Source organism: Colias eurytheme, chromosome 18 (genome assembly GCF_061535395.1).
Source record: "Colias eurytheme isolate Ceu_HAF_F1 chromosome 18, ilColEury1 Martin Lab GWU primary, whole genome shotgun sequence".
NCBI lineage: Eukaryota > Metazoa > Arthropoda > Insecta > Lepidoptera > Pieridae > Colias > Colias eurytheme.
The window spans coordinates 9,459,060-9,471,402 of record NC_142997.1 but is presented as its reverse complement, the minus strand read 5'-3'; the positions used below and the strand labels follow the sequence as shown (position 1 = coordinate 9,471,402).

At 34.9% G+C, this 12,343-nt stretch overlaps 1 protein-coding gene across 4 annotated transcripts in view; it reads right to left on the bottom strand.

Annotated features, from left to right (window-relative positions):
• hth (Meis homeobox homothorax) overlaps nucleotides 1–12,343 on the bottom strand; it is a 264,474-nt gene that overhangs the window by 137,662 nt on the left and 114,469 nt on the right. For all 4 annotated transcript variants that reach the window (XM_090112569.1, XM_090112571.1, XM_090112570.1 and 1 more), the window contains exon 8: nucleotides 6,987–6,995. In XM_090112569.1, the coding sequence (XP_089968695.1) occupies nucleotides 6,987–6,995 (9 nt within the window). The remainder of the gene's footprint in view (nucleotides 1–6,986; nucleotides 6,996–12,343) is intronic.

Genomic DNA, 12,343 nt, shown 5'->3' with positions numbered 1-12,343 from the left:
AGGTACAACCTTTGACCTTCCAGACGTATCTACAATATCACAGTACAGTTACCTGATTTAACCTATTTAAATCATGATTTATGCCTGATACAGATAATGAAAATATAATGAACATCCACAAAATCTCATCGTCGCGAGGGGAATGGATTTCGGAAATCGATTGCCACCAAAAATATTTACGTATACCACGTGTGACGCACACATGAGGACTGTGGTATACTAGCTGTTCATCGCGGCTTTGTCTGTTTTCTGTTAAGTAATTATAAATTACGGTAGGATGGTACCTACTCTATATTTTCTTCAATTCATTTGCTTACTTGATTTCGAATAAATCATTTTATCGAGTTTTGTGTATAAAAATATATCTTCCTTATATTTTACTAGCTTCAAACTTTGTTTTCATGTAAAAAGTATATGTGCTAATTTATGATTTTTGAATAAATTCCATTTGTAACTTTGTCAAAATTCATCTGATTCCACACAGCAGTTTGGGTGTTAAAACATTCAGGCAGACAGGGAGACGATGTTGCATTATTTAAATATTTTTACCTAAACTGGAAAAGACTTGTATTTAAATGATGAAATACAGCCCCCTTCTGCCTGTAACTGAAAGTGGGGGTAAGAAGTACTTCAATCTCATTCTTTTATCATAGTGACTTATCTTCTCCCCCTTTTTGATTATCATCTACCTATAACTGTTTTAAATGTGAACTGGTAAGGAAGATGGTAAACTGCTATCTCGATTTTGGTGAAATTTGATATGCAAATAGATAATAACATAGATTAACATACAGGTTAAAGGTAATAAATCAAATATTAATGAGATACGACTTTAAAACATCGTAGGGTAAAAATATTATAAAAATGACATATAAAAGCACTAAACGTCAAGAAATCACGTTTAAAAATATCAACCATACAGATTTAACTCAATTTGAAACCATAAAGCAGCTTAATGGCTCCGTTAATTATCATTATAATTTTATTACGCGTATTATCGATTATTTTAATTTATATCGACACCAGACCATAAATAAACGGTAAATAACCAAAAACAGTTGTCGGTGCGAAATTTATCTGTCAACACTGGCCGCACTGAGGCCGGGGTTGCCATTAGATAAAATATTCCACATTATAAATAAAGCCGTGACCTATCCAACACGTATAAAAACATCCAAACCACTATAATATAAATTATGAAAAACATTACACATAGCCACACGCGCAGTTAACGTCATGACGATCAGCTGATCAAATATATTGCTACTATAAAAAGTGAAAACACTAACTACTCGCCCCCCTGTCCCCGTCCCGCTCGCACGTTCGGTTTATTGGTACGCGCGAGCGGGACGGCGCGCTCCGGACCGCGCCGTCGCGTAAAATGATATATTAATGTCAGCTGCGTTTAGGACCTCGCGAGTCTACAAAATAATAGATGGTCACAAATAAATTACTCCACTGCATTTCTGAACGAAATTCGGGCGGCCGTCGACCTCGACCGTGGCGCGTAAATCACGATTGATATACGACTTGCGAAGGTCGCCATCTTGGATTTGGCGTTCGAAATTTGAATCTTCCACCGATATGGCCGTTTTGGTACGTGTCAACGCGTTTAGCGCTGCGTGACTCGGACGAGCGTTTACAACAACACTGTTATAAATGTTAAGAGTCGCCTTTCTTTCGGTCATTGTCGAGTCCTGCAGCTCGTTTTGTTTGCGAAATTGATGCATAAAGATCGTTTTTGTTGCGTATCGTATATCGTTGGGTGTGTTTTTTATTTGTATTGTTTAAAAATTTCTCTTTCCAAGCGCCACATATGGATGCACTTAACACAAATTTCCTGTAAACACCCAGTTCGTTATCATAACTACTATTGTTAAGATATAAGTTATGACTGTAAGGATCTGATAATGGGACGCGATATTACTTCGTTTTAAGTTTATTTTTAAGTTATTTTTCGCTGTTATGCAATGTTTTATTTTTGCTAAATAAGATTAAAATCAGTCGTAAAAATTTGTTTATGATAATTATTCTTGTCGCGATTATGGACTTTCTTATGATAATTTTTAATGAATTTGACTATAAAATCGAATCAAATAAACCATAATTCAATGTATCGTATAAAATATTCATGCATAAATAAATATTGGCACAAACTTTTACTGATAGACAAGTTATTAAATAGTTGCATTTACATGTTCAAATAAAATGCATTTATGCTAATTATTTATGTAGCAATGGTGTCGCTTACGCCATTGTTAATCTAACGTCAATCTGTCACTATCTGACGCCATCTTGGCCTGATGCGCAATTTATGATGTTTTTTAAATAGATAATAGAGTAATTAACAATTTATTTAATTATGGGAACGGTTTGATTTCTATCTGTGTAATATTTTAATTATGGTGAAACGTTTTTGCTTTGTAATCTATCATTTTGTTAATGTTTTATGAATTATGTTCCACTCGTTTATCGTTTACTTTATGTGCAACTACTGTTTAGTTGATAAATAAGTGTTTGCTGAAATGTCATATTTGTATTTTGCGAGAATCTTACAAAACTTCAGGTAAAACGAGTAACATAGTCTACAATACTGAACCAATTTTGATGAAATTTAACGAAGATAACTCTGATATTATACTATACAATTAAATGAAATCTGGTTAACGATTTCTTTCATTAATAACTATAGAAATGGGATAATGACAGGCATCCCGTAGAACAATGGTTGCTAGGCAACGTGAGATGCTATCACTGCGGCCGGCGTGCTATGGGACTATAGGTTCATTAATCAATTTTAGAGATCCGAAGTTAAATATAAGTAATATTTTTATTACAGCATTTTAGCTGAATATATGAACTCGGAGTGATCAAGACGGCATAATTTTTGCAAGAGTTTCTTAATTATATTGAAACCGGACATAAAAATGTTACGCTCTTAAAATATGCATCTGAAGGGCGCCATTTTGGATTTTGTGTGACGACTCTAGTTATAACTAGCGGATAATAATCAATGCTAATTTTTGCCTATACTACACCTTGTTCCACTCATAGCTTCAAAGGGGATAAAATTTATAAAAATGTAACATACATTATTCGAGAAGTCAGGTATAACGCATTAGTGAACAAGAATTATCAAAATCAGGTAAGTTCTTTGCAAAAACTCTTGTATTAGTGAATATGTAAAAACGATAATAATGTTACATATTATGTATTTTGTAAAATTAAATTGTAAAACTGACATGATTTAAAAGAGCAACTATGGAGTTTCTTGCCGGTTCTTCTCCGTAGATACTGCTTTCCGAATCGGTGGTAAATGTTAAAAATATGTAATGACGTTTCAAAAGTGCTTCTAGAATAAATAAATGTTTGAGTTTGAGTTTTGATCAGTAAATTAGATGTTTTGATTGAATTAATAAGTAAATCCTATCTTATCCTAATAATACTACTAATATTATAAATGCGAAAGTTTGTGAGGACGGATGTGTGTATGTTTGTTACTCTTTCACGTAAATACTAATGAACCAATTACAATGAAATTTAGCACACATATAGAGGGTAGCTTGGATTAAGACGTAAGATAGGTTTTATTCAAGAAATCCCACGTGAACGGGAACTATGCGGGTTTTTCTTTGACAAAGCGGACGAAGCCGCGGGCGGAAAGCTAGACACTTATGAATCATATTAGTATATTGGCTAAGTTTACTCGTATACCCGTGTTTACCCGTTTATCGTTTGAAGCTTACCCTTGATAAATCCCAATTTCCTACAGAACCCAATTCCAGATAATATCAATTGATTGAAAAAATAAAAAGCTCATTATATCAATAATTAATATCATAGCCACGAACAAATCAACGAACACGATTCGAGATATTCCTTCCCTCTTGCACTTATGGCGTTAGAAAGGGACAGAAAAGCAATATTTTATGATAAATAGCCAAAATGTTTTGAGTGTGTTCCCGTGTATCGAATTCCTAACTTTTAATTTATTTTGTTTCGCGAACATTTGATGGTATTCAAATTTGAAATTTGATTTTTAACTGTCGTATAGGTTTTTGAGTAGTAAAGTATTGTGTATGTTTGAATGAGTGTGTTTATATCGACTGAGCGTGTGGCTGGACTGATTTGGATGAAATTTTGTGTAAAGATAGACGACGCTTTATTTCTTAGTAGGTACTATAAAAATATAGAGAAAAAGATTCTTGTCTTACTTATAGTGTCCAGTTTCTTTCTTTATCTTCCATTCTATATAAATTTAGAAAATTTTATGCCTAAAACGGCTAAACCTCCACGAAAAAAAGAAAACATTCAACAAAGCTGCCAAACTCAGCAAAAAAGCATTGAAGAAGGCAAGGTTTGACCACATTCGCCATATTGGACATAAATTAACCTCTTATCCTGCTGGAAGCAAGGCATTCTGGTCTCTTGCGAAAGTGGTTGAATCCAATTTCTCTCGACCATCAATTCCACCACTCCAAAAACCCGATGGAACACTTGCCCATTCTGCAAAAGAAAAAGCGGAGACCTTTGCTAAACTCTTTGCTGAAAACTCTCGCCTTGATTCCATGAATAAAACACCTCCATCCATACCAAATTGCGGTTCAGTTATGCCTAATATATCCATTAGGCAAAAGGATGTTCTACACATAATGCGTAATCTCGACGTGAACAAGGCAAGTGGACCAGATGGGATACCAGCTATAGTCTTAAAGACGTGCGCACCTGAATTGTCGCCGGTCTTGACTCGCCTATTTCGACTGTCTTTAAAGTTGGGAAAAGTTCCTAAGTCTTGGAAGCTGGCAAATGTGCAACCTGTACCTAAAAAAGGAAGTCGTGCGGACCCAGCTAATTACCGACCAATTTCGATAACCTCCATAATCTGTAAGATTATGGAGCGGTTGTTGAACAACCGGCTCCTCGCGTACTTAGAGACCCATGACATTCTCAGTGATCGACAGTACGGTTTTCGTAAGAACAGATCAACTGGTGATCTTTTAGTTCACGCCACACATCTTTGGGGTCAAGCCATTGAGAATTATGGTGAGGCGCTTGCTGTGTCGCTTGACATCTCAAAAGCCTTTGACAGGGTCTGGCACGCTAGCCTATTGAACAGACTTCCCTCTTATGGAGTACCTCCCGAACTTTGCGCTTGGATAGCTGACTTCCTTAGTGAACGTTCTATCCGAGTTGTTATCGATGGATGCACATCTGACCCATTTGATATAAATGCCGGCGTTCCACAGGGGTCTGTTCTCTCCACAACCTTGTTCTTGCTCCACATAAATGATATGCTGCGGCCCAATGTATTTGGATATGCAGATGACAGCACAGTTGTGGAGAGTTACTTTTCCAATGCGCTTGCGTCTAGGGACTCGATTGAAGCTGAAAGAGAAGCCATGATTGTGCGCCTAAATAACACCTTAATGGAAATCTCCAATTGGGGTGACGCCAATCTAGTGAAATTTAATGCGTGTAAGACTCAAGCGTGTTTATTCACAGCAAAAAAAAGCACACTCCAACTAACACCATCTTTTCGTGACGTGCCTATCGAAGTATCTGACCATCTTGAGTTGCTTGGCCTCTCCGTCTCATCGAACCTTAATTACGGTCATTTCATTGAATCTAAAGCTCAACTTGCAGCCAAAAAGCTTGGAATTCTGGCCAAAGTAAAGCAATATTTCACACCTAACCAACTCCTCAGACTGTACCATGCTCAAGTGCGGTCCTGTGTGGAATATTGCAGCCACATATGGGCTGGCGCTGCAAAAACCCATCTTCAAGCTCTAGATTCAATGGAAAAACGCGCGAAAAGACTTATAGCCGAACCTAAACTAATTACCAAAAGTTTTGGATCTCTAGAACACCGTAGAAGAATAGCCTGCCTTTCTATCTTTTACCGGTTGCACTTTGGTGAGTGTGCATCCGAGCTGCATAATCTTATTCCGCCATCTCCATTCCACTATAGAACCTCGCGAAGAGCGGCCGGCTTTCACCCGTTCGTAGTAGATATACCTCGATTACGCACTAAACGCTTTGAAAGATCATTTTTAATTCAAACTGCGAAGGAGTGGAACTCCCTCCCGCCTTCTGTGTTCCCTGAGAACTATAATTTGGAATTGTTTAAAACCAGAGTGAATAGACTTTTTCAGGACAGGCATCATTTGCGATCGACCGCATCCACGCTTACCACCAGGCGGGATCGCGGTCAAATGCCTGCTCTGTTATGAATAAAAAAAAAAAAAAAAAAAAAACGGTTTTCGGTGAAATATCTCACTGATTGTTTTTGACTCGCTAATCTTTAAAGTAGGTATAAAACAATGCCATAACTTCACTCTCATAATAATTTAAATATCTTTTATGTGTAAACAAAAAGCGACCCTATTTCAAGGTATTAAGGTTCTACAAATCACATGCGCCTGCGCAATAAATTAACGAAACTTAATGATCTAATCAAAGTTTACGATGCGCGTCGAATCCGCGACTTCTAGTCTTTCCCGATATATGCGTGTTAAAATAATAAAAGTAACATCAAAATGGGTTCAGCAAAGACGTGTTTAAAATTTTATGTTGTTGTTTCAAATTGAAACCGAATTTGAATGATTGTTGCTCTTTTATGAAAAACTACCAAACTGCTGAATCGATTCGACTGGAATTTTATGTGTGATAGATTATTACTGTGTATTTGTTTTTTTTAAGATTGATTGACAGAAATAAATGGCTGAAACTAGATTAGACACCATAGTATTTCTAAAATTTTTTTTACTAGTTCATGTTTATAATTTCATCTGATACAATAGAAAGGCCGATCACACAAACCAAAACCAAGAAACTTAATCAGTTGTTTAACGGACGATTAAAACTAATATGAATATTAACGATCCAACCGCGTTGACCGTAATTATTTTTCGGATTTTATGAAGATTGGAATTTTTCTTAGCCACGTTTATGGGGGCCATGATTTACTCCCGGTGTCTTCAACTTACCCATTGCATCTGAAACAAGAGAAAGAAAATTTAAATACATTTGTCAATAACATTTTAAAATACAGGTGTATAAAATACAATTTATACTTAAAATTAATTAATTGAATGTTTTTTCCGGTTCCGGTTTCCGTATAGTAAACACGTCTGTCATATCTCGCTACTAATTTAATTCTAAAAGTCTAAATAATTCACTCTCATCAAGTTATAATCATCATAAATAGTGAATATTATGTGCAATGAATGAATTAAACTAATAATAACAAGAGAACAGTGCAAAAGTGAAGTGTTTATACAGAAACAATAAAACGAAAAAGTGTGGTTAATAAGTCAATAACAATAACGTCATTCTCAAAAGTGACAGTTCAAAGTACCAACCTAACAAAAATTATGCTATAGACTATAGACATTGACAGCACCAACCTACATTTCCATCATAAACTTCAGTGTTGCCAACTACAATTCGGGGTTACCAAATTAAATTCAGAATTGCCAACTACAATTCGGGGTTACCAAATTAAATTCAGTATTGCCATTCGATACGTATCTCCCCAAAATTATGGAAAAAGAAATGGAAAATTTCTGGGTAAAATTGAAGGAACAAATGGCGGCACAAACAAGAGAAATAACAGAAGCAGTCACTAAAAACGTTACAGAAAGCATAAATGAGAAACTAATTGCTCTTACGGAAGAAAATAAAAACTTAAAAACGGATGTTAAGAAATTACAAGATAAAATCAAAACTATGGAAGAAGATAGAAGACGAAACAACCTCATATTTTTTGGCGTAAAAGAAGAAAATCGTTATGAGTCCCAAATTGATCTGATTACAAAATTGCTTGATAAGAATATGAATATCCGTATGAATCATCATGAAATTAATAATGCATACAGACTTGGAGAAAAGAACCATAACAACATGCGCCCTATACTAGTAACTTTCACAACGAATTGGAGGAAAATGGAAATTCTCAAGAATAAAAAGAAATTAAATTCGGATATTTACATAAAAGAGGACTATAGTAAAGAAGTTCTAGAAAAGAGGAGACAGCTTTTACCTCAACTAAAAGAGGAACGAGCCAAAGGTAAAATCTGCTACCTCGTTAAAGATAAACTGATTACTAAGGAAAACAAAGAGGATCAGAAGGACAAAAGAAAACGAGATCGCAACGAATCTCCAAATAAATCACCAAATCACGCAACCATGCCTGCTTCAAAGAAGGTTAATAAAACAAATATGTTGGACTATGTTGCTAGAGGAAGATCTTCGTCACTAACCATTCCAACAACGTCAAAAAACTGTTAAATGACATCGGCAACCGGAAACAAAAACAATTAAACGAAACTTATTTAAATATCAAAACAACCAAACAATACACCCCAAGACGGCTGGTCACCGTGGGGAAAAGCGACCACTACCCTCCAATCAATTCCACATCCGCGCCAATCGTTTCAGGAAGTAGTAAACGAAATTCGAAACAAATTTTTCATATAGCAACATTTAATACGCTATCATTGAGGTTAGATGAGAGTTTACAAGAATTAATTTTAGCCATCCAACATATTAAGTGGGACATAATAGGCCTTAGTGAAGTACGACGAATGGGTGAGGCTATTGAAGAACACAGCGAATTTCTTTTGTACTACAAAGGCGAAACACCTGGAAGACACGGAGTAGGTTTTTTAATAAAAAAAGAACTTAAAAGTTTTATCACGGAATTTGTTGGCGTTTCAGAAAGAATTGCGATATTAAACATAAGACTTCCGCCAAAGAAAGAAATTTGGTCTATTATTCAGATTTATTCCCCGACTGAGCAATCGTCTAATTCTGAAATTGACTCCTTCTACTTATCTCTAAACAATACCATCAATGAACACACATACAAAAATTGCATAGTCATGGGAGATTTCAATGCTCAAGTTGGAGTTTCAAGAACAGGAGAAGATATCATCCTAGGTCCTCACAGCAAAGGTAAAAGATCAAGAAACGGGCAAAAGTTATTGGAGTTTGCTTTTGAAAATAACTTGAAAATACTGAATAGTCTATACAAGAAAAGAATATCAAAGAGATGGACGTGGGTATCGCCGGATGGACGTTATAAGAACGAAATCGATTATATTCTCTCAAACAAAACGAAATCCTTTGAAGACTGTAGTACTATCGCAAATCTTAATTTCAATAGCAACCACAGAATGATACGGGCACGTCTAAATACATCTTCAGGTTCAGACAACAGTCGCCCTTTTAAAGTCAAAACTCGAACGCCAACTAACGCAACATCAACGGCTACGATTAGTGATAAACTAAATTCTTTGAAAGGAGCGCTTACTCAAGACCTAACTACTCAACAAAAATATGATATGCTTTATGAAATATTAATAACAAAATCTGGAAACAAAAAAACAATTAAAACGAAATCGACAATATCTGAAAAAACTTACGAACTTTTGGAAAAACGGTTAAATCTAATAAAAATACCTAATAAATCTAGAAGCATAAGAATGGAAATAGGTAAATTAAGTAAAGACATCAAAACACAAATGAAAAAAGATCGTAAGAGTTATAGACTAAAAATCTTTGAGAAACATATTGTCAAGACAGGGGGAATTAAAAAAGCTGTTAAGTTTATGACAGATAAAACAAACTGGATACCAAAGATGAAAGACCGAACGGACACGACGAAGACCAAAAGATACGATATATTAAACATCGCTACCAAATTCTACGAAGACCTGTATTCCAAAAAAATTAAAACCGACGAAACTGACTTACAGAGCAACGAAACTGTTCCACCAATATTAAAAGAAGAAATAATCAAAGCCATAGAAACACAAAAAATTGACACAGCTCCCGGACCAGACTCTATCAGTAATGCACTATTAATGGAGTGTAAAAGCGTTCTTGCACCAATGCTGCAATATATCTTTAACGACATACTGGACACGGAAACCATACCAACCCAGTGGGCAAACTCGTCAATAACCCTTCTCCACAAAAAGGGAGATAAGAATGAAATCAACAACTATAGGCCCATTAGCCTGATGTCTAATATATATAAAGTATTCGCAAAGATCATCCTCCGTCGAATAACCAGGAATCTAGACGAGAATCAGCCTAGAGAACAGGCTGGTTTCAGGGCAGGATATTCGACGCTGGACCACATACACGCAGTGAGACAGATTTTTGAAAAGAATAAAGAATACAATATACCGTTCTACTGTTGTTTTATTGATTTCAACAAGGCATTTGATTCAATCGACCACGAATGCATTTGGCGAAGTTTAAAAAAATCAAGGAGTTCAGTTAAAATACATCAGAATTCTAAAAAATATTTACACAATTAGTACAGCGAAAATAAAATTAGAAAAACACGGAAAAGAAATAAAAATAAACAGAGGCGTACGACAGGGAGATCCTATTTCTCCTAAATTATTTACCGCGGTCTTAGAAGAGATCTTTCGAAAACTCGATTGGGATCAATATGGCTTAAATATACATGGACAACAGCTAAACAACCTGCGCTTCGCCGATGATATTGTTATATTCGCGGAATCAAGTACTCATCTCCAAAGCATGCTAGAGGACCTAGAGAGAGAAAGTCGTAAAGTCGGCCTCACAATGAATATAACAAAAACTAAAATTATGACGAACGCTACGGAATCTCCTATTATATTAAACAGTAAACCCATTGAATATGTAAAAGAATACTCTTATTTAGGCCAACAGATATCCATAAATAATGTTATGTCGAAAGAAATAGATTCAAGAATTGGTCTTGCTTGGAAAAGTTATTGGAGATTGAAAGAAATAATGAAAAATGAGGAAACAAATGTATACATTAAGAAGAAGCTTTTTAACACATGTGTATTACCAGTTCTTACTTATGGTTGCCAAACGTGGTCACTTACCAAAGCGCAAAACTCAAAAATAAGGACATGCCAGACGTCTATGGAAAGGAGCATGTTAAATATTAGGAGAAACGACAGAGTAAGGAATAAAACAATAAGAAAGCGTACGAAAGTAGAAGATGTGATATGTAAAACACGGAAGCTTAAGTGGGAATGGACTGGCCATATATTAAGAGGATGTGAAAAATGGAATAGAACATTGATTTTCTGGTATCCCAAAAATGGAAAAAGGAAACGGGGGAGACAGATTAGAAGGTGGGAAGACGAAATCGTAGCAACAGCGGGAAAAACATGGACGAGAACAGCACTGAACAGAAAGGAGTGGAAGGGAATGGAGGAGGCCTTTGCCAAATTAGGGCAAACAGACCAATCTGCCGATGTCGACTCATCAGAGTCTTAATTAAGTTTTTAAATGCACATATTATTACTATTGTTGTGTCTGATTAAGGCTAATAAATAAAATAAATAAAATAAATAATTGAATAGGAGGAATTCATTTACACTATTAATGAGCCTCATGTCTAAAATTGTACAAACAAAAGGTCAAATAAAGATTTATTATATTATTATTATATTCATTTCATTTATCAACAGGTATTTATGTATTTAGGCAGTGTCTTATCATTTATGCTATTTCTGTCCGTTAAGTAAGTGATCATGTATTTTTATATGTAGTTTTTATTATTGATACTTATCATTATAATTATTAGTAGCTTTTATTTATAAGTTTAACTGAAAACACAGACTTATAAGCGACATTAATTTTTAGATAGCAAGACGGCCACCTGCTTTCAATATTAAGATTATTTACAGATTTTTGTTTTTGTAGGCAATCTTAACATAGTTTCTGGCCTTCTCTTTAAAGTCTCTTCTCTTTTACAGTTACTCAATTGTAAGTTTAATCAAATCTTGATTCAACAACAAATGATTCACAACATAGGAACACGGTTATCACCTTATCACTCCTAAGAAATGCGTTATCTCATATCGGGACATATTTGACAGTTTGACAGCTAGGTGACAGGTCTGACAGGTGACGGGCGGCGTAGGCTTGTATTGTAAAATGTAGCGTAAGAGTTTATTTGAATAATAAGTATTGATTTTTATATGAACAGTAATTTTTAATTGTTTTCATTTTAACCAATGGTTTTTATAAACATTCTTCATGGCACCGTATTATAATTTATTTTAACATATAAGTTCTTGCATATATGTATTATAATTCATCATGTAAATAAATAATCATAGATTTCAATTTTAGAATACAGACGTAAGTATCCTATGTGGCAAAATAATGATACGTTATTAAAATGATTGCCTATGATTTGTGTAAACAGGTCTAAGGAAAAGAAGACATTATAAATACCGTTATGAGTAGATATTATATTCCTTGATATAAAATAACTTTGAAAATTTAAAAATATGTTGCAAAATTATAATTAAGCACCAAG